The 17,193-nt window shown below is 31.8% G+C and overlaps 1 protein-coding gene across 1 annotated transcript in view; it reads left to right on the top strand.

The window, feature by feature from the left end:
• Window positions 1–17,193, top strand: part of ROR2 (receptor tyrosine kinase like orphan receptor 2) — a 312,511-nt gene that overhangs the window by 255,916 nt on the left and 39,402 nt on the right. The window contains exons 3-4 of the mRNA XM_051962386.1: window positions 1,778–2,065; window positions 3,214–3,244. Coding sequence (XP_051818346.1) covers window positions 1,778–2,065; window positions 3,214–3,244 — 319 coding nt within the window. The remainder of the gene's footprint in view (window positions 1–1,777; window positions 2,066–3,213; window positions 3,245–17,193) is intronic.

The following is a 17,193-nucleotide window of genomic DNA, read 5'->3' as shown; positions in this document are numbered from 1 at the left end:
TCTCAGCATATCCAATAAGGATTCAATAATAAATTATAAGCAATTTCTTCATCACAGAGTAGTAGCCCATGGGCAATGAGGTGTCCTCAAAGAAAGTGAGAACCAGCATGATCAGAAATGGATATAGTGAACAAAATTCTCAAGATGCAGCTTCATTGAGAAAATTCTAATATAGTCCCAGATCTTTAGGATGTTGATCTTGAAAGCCCTGAGGAATAGTAACTAGAAGAACTAAACAAAAATTTACCCTGAAAATTGGGTTAATAGAGTTGGGCTGAAGAGAGTAGAGAGGATTTAAAGGTTAACAAAATTATAAAGGAAAAAAGGCCTATTGAAACTTTTTAATGTACCAAAGAGAACAAAAGGAAGTAAAGAAAGAAGTATAGAAAAGCAGTACAATTTTGAATATAATATAGTATTTATTAATATTTTTTACATTTTATAAAATTTAATGTACACTTTTAAAAAATATGTATATTGAGTGCAACTTGCCTTCAGTGAGAAGGTTAGCAATGGTCCAACTTAAGTCTATTTTCCCATTAGTCTTTGCAGCTGAGGAAAATGTTTTCCCATTCCTCTTCCCTCTCCTTCACACCAAAATACTAATGAATCTAAGAATATATTGTTTATTTAAAATGGACAAAGTCTTCAATTCAATTTTGAGTGTTTATTTCTGTCTTAATAATGTGGGTTTTTAAAAAATATTAATCTGAAAAACCTCCAAAGGAAGCAACTAAAATAGTGTACATGGGAGTTATGTAAAAATACTGGGTAATAGCCTGAAGATAAGAGGACAAGGAGGTGGAAATGGGACAGCATAGTTGTTTTCATTTACATACTGGAAGAGTTTTCATGTGGAAAAAGCAATGCATTTGCACCATTTCAGTTAATCACTCAATAAGCATTTATTAAGTGACGATTTTGTTCTAGGCATTGTCCTGAGAATACAAGAAACAAAAGACAGTTTCTGCTCTTAAAAAACCCACATTCTAATAGGAGTAGACAACATGAAGCGTTATCAGCTATATATGGTACAATGAAAAGTACTTTTAGAGGGAAAGTATTAGCAGTGTTAGCAGGGATTAAAGATGAGAGGATGTAGACTAGGAGAAGGGGAGAACCAGGAAAATATTTCTGCAGAATTGGGACATGGTGGGGAACAGGAAATAACTCCTTGAGGAAGCCAGGAGGTAGAGGTAAGAGAAAAGATCATTTCACTCTGGAAAGCAAAAAAAAAAAAAAATTGGTGGCAGCTACAAAAAAGGAAGATTTGGGTTTTATGCCAGGAAAATCTCCTTAATATATTAATTATAAATAAACTCAAAAGGAATGGGCACTTGCCAATGGTGGTCTCTAGCAGAGATCACTACCTATAAAGTATATTGGAATTAGAGTTCTCTTTTATTAATGAATTGTTGATTAGATGGCCTTGTGGATCTATTCCTACTCTGAAATTCTGTTGATTCAGTTACTAGATCCAACTCTTTTGTGATTTTACAATTTTATTGTATTTTATTTCACTAAACTGATGTTCTTGGAGCTCTCATGTGCCCATCAAAATAGATTCAGCTAAGAGTAAGCATTGCTCAAATCAAATAGTATGAAATGATCTTAGTAGTGTTGATGTTTTATCTGATTAAGATTAGAAATAGTATTTATATACATAACTGAAGAAAATAAGGAAAAACTGAAATCTTTCTTCAGAGTGCTTCATCAGATTTCCTTTTTATTCCAGCTTTATTGAAGTTTGATTTTTTTTAACCTTTATACTTTATAGGATACTATTTGAATTTTTTGGAACCAGTAAACAATATCACCATAGTCCAGGGACAGACAGCAATTCTCTACTGCAAAGTGGAAGGAAATCCACCTCCAAACATCAGATGGCTAAAGAATGATGCACCTGTCGTTCCGGAGCCACGTAGGATCATCATCAGGAAAACAGATTACGGTTCCCGTTTAAGAATACAAGATCTGGATACCACAGACACTGGGTACTACCAGTGTGTGGCTACCAATGGAATGAAAACCATCACAGCAACAGGAGTCCTTTTTGTCAGGCTTGGTGAGTCATTATACTGAAAACATGCTATGTTTTAAATCTCTACTCTACTCTATTCAGGTGACAATAGCAACATAAGAACAAGTCAATAATGTAATTCCTTGATAACTCAAGAGTTTTGAATTTATATGCAAGTTATTAGTAATTTAAAAAGTAGTAGTCTATAATAGTATAGGTTAGGGGAAATACTTTTTGTACCTTGTTGTCCATATATAACAGAAAGGTAATGTTTTAGTAATTCTAGTCTTTTAAATGAAGACCACATTGCATACAATGAGCTCTTGGATGAGGATATAATAACACTTTGTGGTTAATATTTTGACTTGGTTGATCAAAAGAAGATTTCTCTGCCAGTTATTTGCTAGTGTTGTTATTGTTATTTATATTTTATATTTGTGATGTGGCATATATTGTTCACCTCAGAATTCTCAGTCAGTCATACAGAGTTAAATTCAGTTTGTATATATTTGAGAGGAACAGGAAGCAACAGAAACAGTAAAAGAGAAAGAGAATGACACAACCCTACTATTTACTTCTCAGGAAAGATAAAGTAAATTAAATGCTAAGAGAATTAAATGCTATATCATTCAAGTTATGGCAGGGTCACAGTCAATACCAATACCATTTCATTGGTACCTATGGTAAATTATAGTTTAATTTATTAGGATTTAGTATGACAGTTGATGCAGCAAGTAGTCCTTTATCATTTAAAAAGTATATATTTACAAAACAAAAACTACAAAATTCAAAATTATGGAAATGCAAGTTTCATTTGGAACAGAACTAATACACACACACACACACACACACACACACACACACACACACACATATATATATAAAACTAATAATAGATAGATAGCCTCTAAGCCAGTTTAGGGCTTACATCTGATATATACTAGCAATATGAACTAAGGATAACCTCTTAATATTCTAGGATATTCTCTAAGATCACCTATCTGCATTAATAAAGAAAGTTTCCTTGCTTTTTTTTAAAGTACAATTTTCAGCATAAAAAGAAATTCAAAGACCTTGACTTGAGACAAATTTTCTACAAAATAAAAGCCACAAATTCTAGCCTCGTATCATTGAATCTGAATTTTTAAATTATCATAGATTTTCAATAATTTTTGTTTGCTTTATCTCTTTAGGTCCCACACACAGCCCAAATCATAATTTTCAGTAAGTATTTTTTCTCTAGAAATTATCTTCTGTGAACTTTAATGTAATAGAATTCAGACCATGAATTAAATAAACACTACAATCCTTACATCTTTGCCAGAAATATTTAGGTATTGTAATTTCTCAGAATCATAAGAACATGTTCTGAAAAGTAGAGGATTGTGCTTTGTTTTTGGTAAATAAAAGTCTTTGGGGGAAATTTTAAATTTCATAACTGTGAAATGACATAAAAATGTGATATTATTATGATGCTATAGAGGAATCAAGACAACACTGGAGGTAAAGAATGTCTCGCATAGATTGCCTAGTTCAATAAGTTCAAAGAAAAATAACTTCTGAAGTTGAAATATAATATAACATAACGAAGCAACCATACCAGGATTATTTCTTATAGATTTTATCATTACTTCATTGACTAAGTTAGGTTAGTAATGATAGTGAGATATCTTCTTGCACTTATTTCTGCATATCTCATATAAATGTTGTCATAAGTAATAGGAGTTTAGTGCTTTATAATAAAATAGATCTATATCCATCCTAAAGTACATACATCTGTGTTTATAGCATTAAGCTAGAGTTATTAAGTAAACATTCTCTGATTCTGTGAAAAGGTAAATATCTGTTAGCATTCATTAAGGCAGCTTGTGCAGAAGACACAATTTTTTAACTTGGGCATCCATCTTGATATGATAGAAATAAAATTGTATTTGGTGTCCAATTTCAATACCACTACTAACTATTCGTATAATCTTGAAAAACGTCAGTCTCTCTGGGACTCAGTTTTTTCATCTTTAAAATAAGAAAATTGGACTAGATTATCTTAAACATCTAAATTAACTCTGACATTTTGTTAATGTCTTCCATTTTGTGTATCTCCTCTTGAAATCTGGCTTTTATTTATTTCTTTTCATTCTCTTGATTAAGGCATAATACTCATAATCTTCATACAATCCTGTTAGCTTTCTTCAGCTAACAATTGCTTTACTAAAAGAAAGAGGCAATCTTTATGTAGAGTTTCAAGACTTGTAAAGTACTTTCTTTACAATTACCATGTGAGGTATTACTGTCTCCGGTTTACAGATGAATAAATTAAGGCTTACATTAATCAACTTGCACAGTTACCTACAGAAGTTTCAGAGTCAGGATTTGAAGAAAAATCTTCTTAATCTTCTTAATTAATACTCTCTAATAGAAGTAGCTTCTCCAAAAAAACAAATAAAAACCATGTAGTATATATCCTTCTGACAAAAAGATCAATCCATTCATTATTCTAGACTTTTCAAGTATGATTTTTCAACCAACTATAATATCTAGTTGTTACTAGATAATAACACAGTAGGAAGATGAACTTGAATCCTTGGAAATGATAAATTTGAATCTGTCCATCTTCCAACTTATAAGATCATGGGGAAGTCACTCTCTGAGCCTACCAATTATAAAATGGGGTAATACCAATAGTAAAAGACATCATGACATAGTGTAAAGAGAGGGGAACCTTGGAGGCAAAAAGAACTTGATATTGATTTTACTTCTGACTCATACATTCACTGGCTATGTGACTTGCAACAAAGTACTTAACCCCTTAGTGTCACAGGCAACTAACTCAACCCTTAAAAATTGCTATACAGTTGCTTATCTACATTGCTTCACCAGAAATTCCTTGTCAGAACTTCAGAATAATAATGTGGCCATAAGAATCCAATAAACTAATGTATATGAAGTGATTTGCAAATTGTAAAGTAATGTGTATATATATATATATAAATTGTTAACATAAAATAATCCTTCTTATTTTATTTGATAGAATTCAGGTAATTCACATAAAATGGTCCTAAAATATTCCTTTATATTTAGTGTTCTGTGGAACATTACACAAGTGTATAAAATAATTGCTTGGATCAGTTTAATGGTAAGAAGGACAGTTCATCCTTAGTAAGCTCACTAAAAATATCCTCAGTGCAATTCCAGTAATAGATAGAACCACAGAGATGATATATAAATCATCTGTTCCCCTATGATTTTTATTTCTTCTGCTACTTTTCTAAATTTTTAATTTCTTTCATTCCATAGAACTTGGAGATTATGAATATTTAAAATAGCAAAATTTTATCAATAAATAATATGTGTCTTCCAGCACTTACAGATTGTGTGTTTTTCAGACTGTGTGTGTGACGCTATTACATTTTGTTAATTAAATACTTAAAGATATTTTGATTTTCAGAGCCAATATAATAAAAACAAAAATTTTACTTAATCTTATATATTTAATACCATTGCACATAAATTACAAACAAGTTATTTTACTGAATTAGAAAAAAATAATAACAAAATTCATTTGGAAGAACAAAAAAATCAAGGATATCAAAGGAATTAATTTTTTTTAAAATAAAGGAAGAAGGTTTAGTAGTACCAGATCTTAAACTATATTGTAAGACAGTAATTAACAAAACTATCTGGTACTGGCTAAGAAATAGAAAGGTAGATTAATGGAACAGAATAGATATGCACTTTACAGCAGCAAATAAATACAATAACTTCATATGTGGCAGGCATAAAGACAAGATTGTGGGTTAAGAATTCATCATTTGGTAAAAATTGTTGGGGACACTGGAAAGCAAGTGTGGTCCGAAACTGAGCGTAGAGCAATATCCCACACCATTTAACAAGACAGGGTCAAAATGGATATGTAACTTAGATACATGAAGCGATATTACAAGAAAATTAGAAGAACATGGAGCATATTACTTATCAGATTTATGGATACATAAATAATTTCTGAATAAAGAAAAGAGATCAATTAGATTTTAAATAATTTCAATTACATTAAATTGAAAAGATTTTTGTACAAATAAAATAAATGTAGCATATATTAGAAGAAAAGCAGAAAATTGGGGAGAAATTTGATATATAGTTTCTCAAAGTTCCTTGTTAATGTTGTGAATTATATTTATAGTTTTCTAATAATTGAACAAACCCTTCATTCCTGATACAAATCTCATGTGGATTTAGTTGCTATTATGGTTGCTAAATTTTTTATTTGTTACTTTTTTCAGGTTTTAAAATTTGTTTTCTCAGTAATTCTTGTGACATGTTGCTATAGATTCTTTGCTAATATTTTATTTAATTTTTATATCAATGTTCATTTGGGACATTATAATTGTTTTTCTGCTTTGATTCTTCCTGCTTTAGGTTTCAAGACTGTATTGCTGTCATATAAGGAATTTTGTAGAATCTTCTCTTTTTATTTATTTTCAAGCAGTTCATGTAATATTAGCATTAATTACTCCTTGAATATTTGATAAAATTTCATTTTAAATATATGTGATTACACACCCTTTGGATATTCATTTATAACATGTTCAATTTTATTTTTAGTGAGAGTAAATTATTTTTTCCCTTTTCACTTGTTGCATTGTATTTTAAAATACTCGTGCACTTCATTTAAATTATAGGTTGAATTTATATTTGGAAAAATGGTTTTTAATAATATTCATTATTTCTTCTTTAGATGTAAAGAATCAGTTCCTCATTTTATTTATTCAATAGTTTTAAAATTTTCAACTTTGTCAATCATGTCTTTGCTTCTTGGGCTTGTTATTTTGGTTGTGTATTTTTTTTGGTTGCTATGCTTTTAAAATTTGCATTCTCAATTTTTTGATCATGTTCTTTTTATCTTTTTGTTAATGAAAATGTTTAGATGAATTAGTTTTACTTATTTACAAAATTTTGGTGGATTATTGTTATCAGTTTTTATGAAATTATTGTTTCACTGATACATTATTTTGATTCATCAAATATTTAGGATTAAGTTGTTTTGTCTCCAGATAATTTTGTCATCTGAGAGTCCTGAATAAAAAAAAATTACTAATCATCAGAATAGAGATGACAATTGAATCCATGGAATTGATGAGATTTTCAAGTGAAATAATATAGAAAGAGGAAAGAAGCAGGCTTAAAACAGAGCGAGCCCTCTGGGACACCAACAGTTATCATGAATGCCTTGAATGAAGATCCAGAAAAGATAACAGAGGTAAAAAAGATCAGATAGGGAGAAAGAAAACCATGATAGAGGAGTGCGTAAAGGGAAGAGAACTTCAAGGAGAAAGGGGTGATCAACAATGTTGGAGGCTACAGAGACATCACAAAGCATAAGGACTGAAAAAAAAAGTCATTATATTTGGTAGTTAAGAGATCACTAAGAGAGACAAGATAATGGAGTGTGATAGATAGTGACAAGATAGAGGATAGTGATTCACCTGAGCTCTCCCCAAAACTCCTCTAAATACCTGGGGCTAGCTGGCTTTGGAGAAAGCCTCAGCCAAAACCCCAGGTTTCATCAAGAAATAAATCTACATTATATGTCAGCCATATCAATATTGTTTTAGACGTATGTTTGCTTACATATAAATATTTATATATGTATATATATGTGTGGATATGTGTGTGTCTACGCATAGTTATTTCCATGCTCAACAGTAGTCTACTTGGAGGAGTAGGACAGGAAAAAAAAAGAATAAAACCAAATGTACATAACAGAGAACAAAAGAATAACCTACAAGGAAGAAAAGAAAAGGACACTCATGAATATAATCTCTTCTATTATTATACTTGCTTTCTTGAAATGGAAATTTAGAGTTACATATTTTGAATCCTCCTTGATATTCTGATGTGACAATTTTTTTATTTCCCTTTTCTGTCTTTTTCTAATTTGAATACTTCAGCCAATAATGTTTTAGAGCATTTTCCCTTGCTCCCAGGGTTATAGATAACTTTTATTACTTCATTTGTAAACTTTTAAATCATTTAGAAATTAAGGAAATGGTTCTTATTTTTATATATTTGACTCAGTTTTTTATATGTTTGAGAAATGAGGCTTTTACCAGAATTTTTTTTTTACATTTACTATTGCTAACTATATTTCTTTCCATTCACTTTGTCCTGTTTATTTTACTTTCTCTCTCCTTTCCCTTTGTTCCTTATCAAAAGGGTTTTACTTCTGACTACCACTTCCCCCAATATGCCCTGTTTTCTATCACAATCTCCTTCTCTTCCCCTTTTCTCCTCTGGTAGGATAAGATAGATTTCTAAACCCAATTTTCATATGTATACACTTGTATGTCATTGCATCTTTGAGCTAATTCTGGTGAGAATAAGGATCACTCAATTCCTCATGTTCCTCTCCATTGTAAAAGCTTATAATTATCTCTTTTATGAGATAATTTGCCTCATTTCACCTTTCCCTTCCTCCTAGTGCATTTCTCTCTCACTCTTTAATTTAATTTTTTAGATACCATTCTTTAACATTCAATTCACACCTATGCCCCCTATGTCTATATATACTTCTTCTAAGTGACCCTAATAATGAATAAGTTCTTATGAGTTACAAGTATCAAATTCTCTTTTCAGTTATGGTCTCTTTATCAAGAACGCTTGAAAGTCCTATTTCATTGAATGTACATTTTTTCCCCATTAAGGATTATACTCAGTTTTGCTGGGTAGGTGATTTGGGTTTTAGTCCTAGTTCCTTTGCCTTCCAGAATATCATATTACAAGCCTTCTGATCTTTTATTGTAGAAGTTACTAAATCTTGTGTTATCCTAACTGTGGCCCCATGATACTTGAATTATTTCTTTCTGATGGCTTGCAATATTTTCTCCTTGATCTGGCAGATCTGGAATTTGGCTATAATATTCCTGGGAATTTTTATTTTTGGACCTCTTTCAAAAGGAGATTGGTGGATTTTTCAATTTGTATGTTATCCTCTGGTTCTAGAATATTAGGACAGTTTTCTGATAATTTGTTTAATGATGATGTCTAAGCCCTTTTTTAGATCATGGATTTCAGGTAGTAAAATAATTTTTAAATTCTCTCTCCTGGACTTATTTACCAAGTCTGGTATATTTCCAGTAAGATATTTCACATTGTCTTTTGTGTTTTAATTCTTATGGCTTTCCCTTATTGTTTCTTGATTTCTCATGAAATTATTACCTTTCATTTGTTCAATTCTAATTTTTAAGAAATTATTTTCATCAATGAACTTTTGCACCCCCTTTTCAATTTACCCAATTCTTTTTAAGGAGTCTTTTTGAGTTTTTTATTTTTGCCACTTTTGGGGAGTACATTTTAGCAATTCTGCTTTTTAAGATATTTTTCTCTTCATTGTTTTTTGTATCCCTTTTGCTTTTTGACCTAGACAGTTTTTTAAGCTGTTTTTTGGTCAATATTTTTTCCTGTGTCTTCAACAAGCTTTTGGCTCTTTTAAATAATAAGTTTACAAATGAAGTAATAAAAGTTATCCAAAATAGCCTTGGGAGCAAGGGAGAATGCTCTAAATCACTATTGATTGGAGATATTAAAATTAAAACAGTTTTTAGTTACTACCTCATATCTATCAAGACAGAAAAGAAAAATGACAATTTGTGGAGATAATATGGGGGAAACATTAATGCACAGTTGGTAGAGTTGTAATTCAACCATTTTATAGATCATTTTGGAACTATGCTCAAAGAGCTATAAAAATATACAAATCTAGTAATAATCATTCCTAGAACTATATCCTAGAAAAGATTTTTAAAAAAGAAAAGGACCTATGTGTACAGAAATATTTATGTACGTTCTTTTCTGGTGGCAAAGCCTTGGAAATTGAGGGGATGCCCATTAATTGGGGAATGGCTGAATAAATTGTGCTATGTTATTGTGATGTAAAAGATTCTCAGAAAAATCTGGAAAGATTTCCATGAGCTGATGCAAAGTAAAATGTATTGTATACAAAGTAACAGGAATATTGTAAAGTCAACTATGAATGTCTTAGCTATTCTCATCAATCACTGATTCAAGACAATTTTGAAGGGCTTATGATAAAAAATGCTTTCTATCCCCAGAGGAAAAACTGATGGAATCTGAATATAGATTGAAGTATATTTTTTAAATTTCCTTTATTTTTCTTGAGAGTATTTTTTGTTTTCTTCTAAAACATGACTTACAAGGAAATATGTTTTACATGACCACACATGTATAATCTATACTGATTGCATACCTTCCCAATCATGGCACTGTGGAGAGAGGAGAGGAGAGAATTTGGAACTTAAAGTTTTAAAAATGAATTTTAAATATTTATAAATGTAATTGGAGAAAAATAAAATACTAAACAAAAAAAGACAATTTTTAAAAAGATCATTTTAGTATTTTTGCAGAACAGTTTCAGTTGAATGATGAAGTCAGAAGCCAGATAATAGATTTAAAATACTGAAAGGAAAAGTTAACTCATTTACCAGAAATAGATAGCAAAATTTAAAATGGGGTCTTCAAGAAATCCTGCTCAAACTCAGGCAAATGTAATAGTAAGATAACCTAGTTAGACATTAAAGATCTGAATAAAATGTAAGAAATGCTAATTTTGATAATTGAGTTAATTATGTCAATTATTGAATTAGAAAAATAAACATTCATCTGCTGTTCATGGCATTTTTACACAAAATGTCCTTGTATTAGGACATTAAAATCTCACAAAGAAATATAGACAAATAGAAATGTTAATTATGTCTTTTATTGGCTATAATGTGCTAAACATATTTAGTAAAGAGTACTCGAAGAAGGGATTCAGAATTAATTATAGACTACCTTAACTCTAAAGATTTGATGAGTCAAAAAATAAGTCAGGGAAGCAACAGATGCTTTCATCAAATATGCTAAATTCTGGGGGATGTAATATTTCAGAGTAACTTTATATCTACATTCTTGTCAGCATAAGAATGAACAGAAGAATAAATTTGGCATACAATTTAAAATAAATTTAAACTCCACTTAAAATACAAAATAGATATTCTAAGGCTAGAAAAGAATTACAAAGAAATATCAAGGACAGTAGAAAGATCATTGATGTTAAAGACTTTAGAAAGGATGATCAAGAAGAATGAGAATTGAAAAAAGCTATTAGATTTCTTGATTAAAAGTTCTTTGATTATTTGGTAATATTTCAGTGAAATGATGAGGTAGACGGCCAAACTTAGGGTTAAGAAGAAAATAGAGTAAAAAGTGTAGACACATCTTCTAAATAGCCTTCTCAAGAACTTTAACTGTGAAAGGGAAGAATTATATAAAATAATAGCACTTGAAGAAAAAAAGATTGAGGAAATGAAGGGATTTTTGAGGACAGAGGAAATACAGGAGTGAGTATAGACAGTAGGGAAACAACATAAGACAAGGAAAGATTGAAGATTAACTGGAATTACAGTTATTAGGGCTAGAGTTAGTACTGGAGAAGATAGCATGAACTCGTATCATTTATAGAAGCATTTGTAAAGAGGTAACATCTTTTATGTTAGACAAGATTGAAAGAAAAGATAGTGATGAAAGGTATCTGAATGATAAGTGATGAAGAAATGAGAAGGATGAGTTTTCAAAAAAATTTTTTTTCAGTGAAATGAGACAAACACTTTAATTGAATAAGTCAAAGGAAAGAGAGCTGTGGAAGGTTTGAAGAGTAATGAACAGATTTGTAAAAGTTGTTGTGATAGTGAAATAGTGACTTAATTAGGGAGGTGTACATATATTACCTTGCTCCATTAAGGGTTCAGGTGAGGTTGTGTGACATAAATTTGTGAGGTACCTAGTCGATACTGTTTTGTGATTTATCTTGATTCATTCAGCACACATGTTAGTAGGAATTAAAGCAGTGGTGGTAGTAACTTAAAGTTGGAGTTTGGCAGGGTAGGATCAGCAATAAAATAAAGGAGAAAGCAATTCTTTACATATGAGTTTTTCTGCCCTGCTTTTAGCAGTTAAAATTAAAGAGATAGTACCTTTAAAAAGTATGAGCAGAATTTTTTTATTGTTCTAATTTTCATTTTTTAAATTATTAATGACAGACCTTTTTTTCACATTACTATTGATACCTTGATTTCTTTCTAAGAAAACTGCCTGTTCATATCTATTGACCATTTAGAAACTAGGAAAAGACTCCTTTTTTAAAAAACAAATTCAGCTCAGTTCTCTAAATTTAAGAAATGAGACCTTTTTCAGAGAAACTTTCTGTAAGCCATTCCCTCGCCCCCATTTCCCTAGTTTTTTCCCCCTAACTTGGACTTCATTGGTTTTGTTTTTGCAAAAAGAAAATATTTTATGTAATCAAAAATATTCCACTTTACCTTCCATGATGTTTTGGAATTAGGGTCATTTGCATGTATAGTAGATAGACTCCCAAGTGGTTTGCACTGTCTGCAGTTATTTTAAATGAAATTTCCTTTTCTAACTCTTCCTGTTGGGTGTTATTGGTAAAATAAAGAAATGCTAATGATTTGTATGTGTTTATATCCTGCAATTCTGCAACATATTAGAATACTCTGTTGAGTCAACTAAAAAACTAGTCAAAACAATTAATAATTTTACCAAACATCAATAGTTTTGTTTTCTTGTTGCCTATACATAATTCTTTCATTTTCTTCTTGTTGTCTTATTACTATTGTTAATAATGTAGTATGTTAGTAAACAATAGTATATAAAAAATACTATAAGTTTTTATACTATTTTTTTCTGTCATGTGCCTGATATGTTGATGTGCTCTTTCTCTCTTTTAATAATATGCCCATTTTGATAGAAATTTTCCTCTTTATACTGCTTTGACTTAATCACACAAATTTTGGCATTTTTCTCTTTTTTGTATTTTTATTTCAATAATTGTTTTTAGAAATTGTTTTTGAACTACTTATTCTTTGTGATTAGATTTCTAATTAATTTTTAATTTCTGTTTTCAAGATCATTTGTTATATTTCTATTTTTTCCATCTATTTGTGACATTTTTGTATCCAAATACATAGTGACTGTGAAGGTGCCATGAACAGCTAAACTATATCCTTATTATGGTCCCATTCAGTATTCTTGAGAGGTGTAGTATTTCTGTTTTTTTTTTAATTCTATTTTTCTCCTTACCTTCTTTTTTATTTATTTTATTAAATTTATCTAGGTCTTCCATTAGTATAGTTTTACTATTTATTTCCTCCTGCTTTCAGCTTTTCCTTTAAGATATGGATGCTGTGCCATTTGATACATATATGTTCAGTATTGATAGTGATTGATTGTTTATGGTACCTTTTATTTTATTTTATTTTATAAAGCAAAACAAATTTTTATCACTTGGAAATATAATCTTACATTTTACAAAGAACAAATTTATAAGACAAGTTCCAGCACTTTGAGGGAGATGGATCTACTTCATTATCAAAGACCTAGTGAAACTTACATAACAGTCTTTTTAAATATCTAAAAATTTGCACAAATATATTAGTATATATCAATCAAGGGTACTGTTATTTATTTTACATTTAATTGTTTAAAAAACCCCTATGTGGCTGTTTAAGAAGCTGGATTCTACTTTACTTCAACCTACTACTTTCCCCTTCTATTTCTTAACCTGCCCACCCCTCTAAAACCTTTCATTTTATGGTACCTTTTAGCAAAATATATATATTTTTATTATTTCTTTTAATCAGGTCTATTTTTACTTTTGCTTTGTATGAACTATTCCAATTGAAGCATAATATATTATGCTCTAGCTCCTTATTTTAATTTAGTATGTGTCTTTCTGTTTCAAGTGTATCTCTTACAAACAACATACTGTTCGTTTTTTCATTTCTACTTCACTCTGCTAACCTCTTCAGTTTTATAGGTGAATTTATAACATTCACATTCATAATAATGATTTGTAACTTTGTCTTTCCCTTTATCCTATTATTTCTATTTATTCTTCCCTTTTTTATCCCATTCTTTTATCAAAAATTTGTTTTGTTCTGATCACTGCCTCCCTTAATCTACCTTCCCTCTTATTATCTTTCACACTTTCTCTTAGCCCATTCCCCTCCTTTCTATATGTGTATAATCTTCCCTCTTTGAACCAAGAATGTTCAAATGAGAATGACATCCAAACATTTTCTACCCTCTCATTTTGCCCTCCATTGTAAAAGATTCTCTTTGTGGACCTCTTTTTTTGATGAAATGATTTCCCCCATCTTCCTCTTCTTTCTCCCTTCTCTCAGTGCATTCCTCTTTCTCATCCTTTCACTCTTCAAGATGATTCCAATACAGTAGACTCAGACCCATGCCCTCTATTTAAGTAGGCACTTTCTAATTGTCCTAATACAGTGGTTATATATATTATTTTCTCACATAGGAATTTTTTAAAAATATATAATCTTAATAAATCTCTTAAGATTTCTTTACCATCTGAGCCTTGTGTTGAATGTCAAACTGATCCTTTCATTAATAATTTATGAAAGTCATCTATTTCATTAAATGACTGTAATGACCATGTATTTAAAATCAGCCGGAGTCAGGAATTCAGGTTAAGGGAAAAATCTTCAATCTTTATTGAAGTAAAGAGGTGAAAAAAGATTATGATAGCAATAAGGGCAAGAAGGATTGCTATAGCAATATGGGCAACTGTGACAGGAAGCCAGCTATCAGAGAGAGACTTGAGCTGAAAGGCCATCGCATTGGCAATGTGAGCAGTCTCTCCTTCCCCTTCCTTTTCCACTCCCCTGCCTCCACCCACCAAAATCGTCATTTCCTATACAACACATCAGGACTTGCACAAAGAGTGGGCGGGGGCCATTCTTTCTCCAAGCTTATATATTAATAGAGTGTGGTCCAATTACTATTTAGCCTCATGTGCTTGGGACTTTAGTGCATCAACTCAAGCCTCAGCCCATTACATCTCCTGCTTTCTTTTGTTTTAGAACACAGGTGGTCATGCCATCCCTGACTCCTCAAAGAGGTCAGAGCCCCCAAGGGGAGGTGATCACACCCTCCCTGACTTCTCAGGAATGGAGGTGAAAGCACCGAAAAGGAGGTGATCATGACCCCTGTGACTTCTCAGGAAGGGAGGTGAAAGCACTAAAAAGGAGATAATCACGCCCTCCCTGACATCTCAGGAAGGGAGATGAAAAGCACCAAAGGGAAGTGGGGGTTGCTAGTGGGTTTCTGGGCTGAAGGGTCTTATTATGCACAAACCCATCAGCATGGGAGGTATTACACATGCACATAGCAATAATGCAGAGGCTATTAGTGATGACTCTTCCCACAGTTAGTGCAAGCTTGATATGGTGTAACAAACATGAATTGTACACCCAAGTAACGGTATAACAAACAATATAAATCAACATGGTGTTGTAAAAGATTGCCAGAAGTCCTAGATGGAGAGTATGTAAACAGCAGTCACACATACACCTTCAGCAGCCAAGAGATAGTCCAAAACCAATCTATTGTCCATTGCTTCACATATCAGGGAATCCAATCATCCCCCCAAGTTTTTGAAGTCCTGCAAAAGTTTTTTTATATATTAGGGAATCCAATGATTCCAGCAGATTTTGAAGTCCTGTAAGAGTCTTATTATTTCTCAGAAAATCCAATGATTTCTTGAGGGCTTTCAAGTCCTACAACAATCTTATCATGTCTCAGAGAATCCAATAATTCCTGAGGGTTTTGAAGTCCAACAATTTTCTATGTCCATGAGTCAAACGGCTTAACTGCCACACTCTTTCAATGGTGAGCACAATCAGCAACAGAACCACCCGATATTTCTTGGGTCTTCTCCTTCGTTTCAAGGGTCTGCTCCATCTCTCTGCGATGGACAAGGCAAATACGGCTTGTTGGCACCCATCTGATTCCTTCTTCACCTGTAGAGATACAAGCAAACCCTCTCCCCCAAGCAGTTAGCCTATCTGGTCCCTTCCATTCATCATTTTCTGGGTCTCTCCACATCACCTGGCGATTATCTAAAGATAGTGGAGCTGCTTGCACTGGACACTGTCCTTCTGGTGGGTTATAAAACCTGTCTGCCGGAGCCAGTGCATCTTTGTCAAAAATCAAGAAGTTAATAGTATAAAGGGCTAGATTTAGAAGTTCTCTAGGGTTACCTGTGGCTCCCCCTTTCTTTTGTTTTTGGAGCAGTGTCTTAATGTCTCTGTTTCTCCTCTCTACTATTGCCTGTCCTTGAGGATTAAAGGGTATGCCAGTGGTGTGTAAAATCTTATTCTGTGCACAAAAGTGCAAAATGTTTGGAGGTGTATGCAGGACCATTGTCTGTTTTTATTGCTTGTGGCACACCCATAATGGCAAATGCTTGAGTGAGGAATTCAGTGACCACGTGGGCTGTCTCTTTTGCTGCTGGTATGGCAAAAGTGAATCCTGAAAAGGTGTCTACCACAACATGGATAAAAGACAGACGACCGAAAGATTTATAATGGGTCACGTCCATTTGTCAGATTTCATTGGGTCTCAAACCATGAGGGTTCTTCCCTGGAGGCAGTGTAGGAGTATGGAAAGGAAGGCAAGCTGTCAAAAAATGACCATTCCTCCTTTCTCCCTTTAAATTAGATTTAGTAAGTTATTCTATATTGTGATCCTAGACTGTTTGACTCTGGAAGAGTATCCCAAGCTCTGCTTTATTATAGGGATAGCTAATAAATTTTGGAAGATTCTATTTATATCTCCATCATGTTTGAATTCAATCTTTTGAATACTTGCAGTGTTTCCTCCTTGACTTAGAAATTGGTTAAAGGAAAGCTTACATCAAAAAACAATGAAACAAAAATTTTTAAATGGGGGGAAAAGATCTCTGGAATTTGGCAATAATATTATGAGAGTTTGAGATTTATTTCAGGAAGTAATTGGTAAAGTCTTTAAATTTTTATTTTACCCTCTTTCTGAGATATTTGAAATATGATTTTTGTGGTTTATCACTTTCAGATACTTCAATTCTTAAATTATCTCTTCTCCATTTATTTTCCAAATCAGGTATAAGTTCTCTCTTTTTCTTCCCACTCATTGAGAAAACAAGCAATTTGTAGTCATGCAAACAAATTCCTATATTAGTATGACTAATATATTATTACAATATATGCAATAATAATATTGTAAAAGAAAACACCAATACAACAAAAACAATAAGAATAAAG

Source organism: Antechinus flavipes, chromosome 1 (assembly GCF_016432865.1).
Source record: "Antechinus flavipes isolate AdamAnt ecotype Samford, QLD, Australia chromosome 1, AdamAnt_v2, whole genome shotgun sequence".
In the NCBI taxonomy this organism is placed as follows: domain Eukaryota; kingdom Metazoa; phylum Chordata; class Mammalia; order Dasyuromorphia; family Dasyuridae; genus Antechinus; species Antechinus flavipes.
The sequence above is the reverse complement of the archived record's forward strand: the minus strand, read 5'-3'. Positions and strand labels throughout refer to the sequence as shown.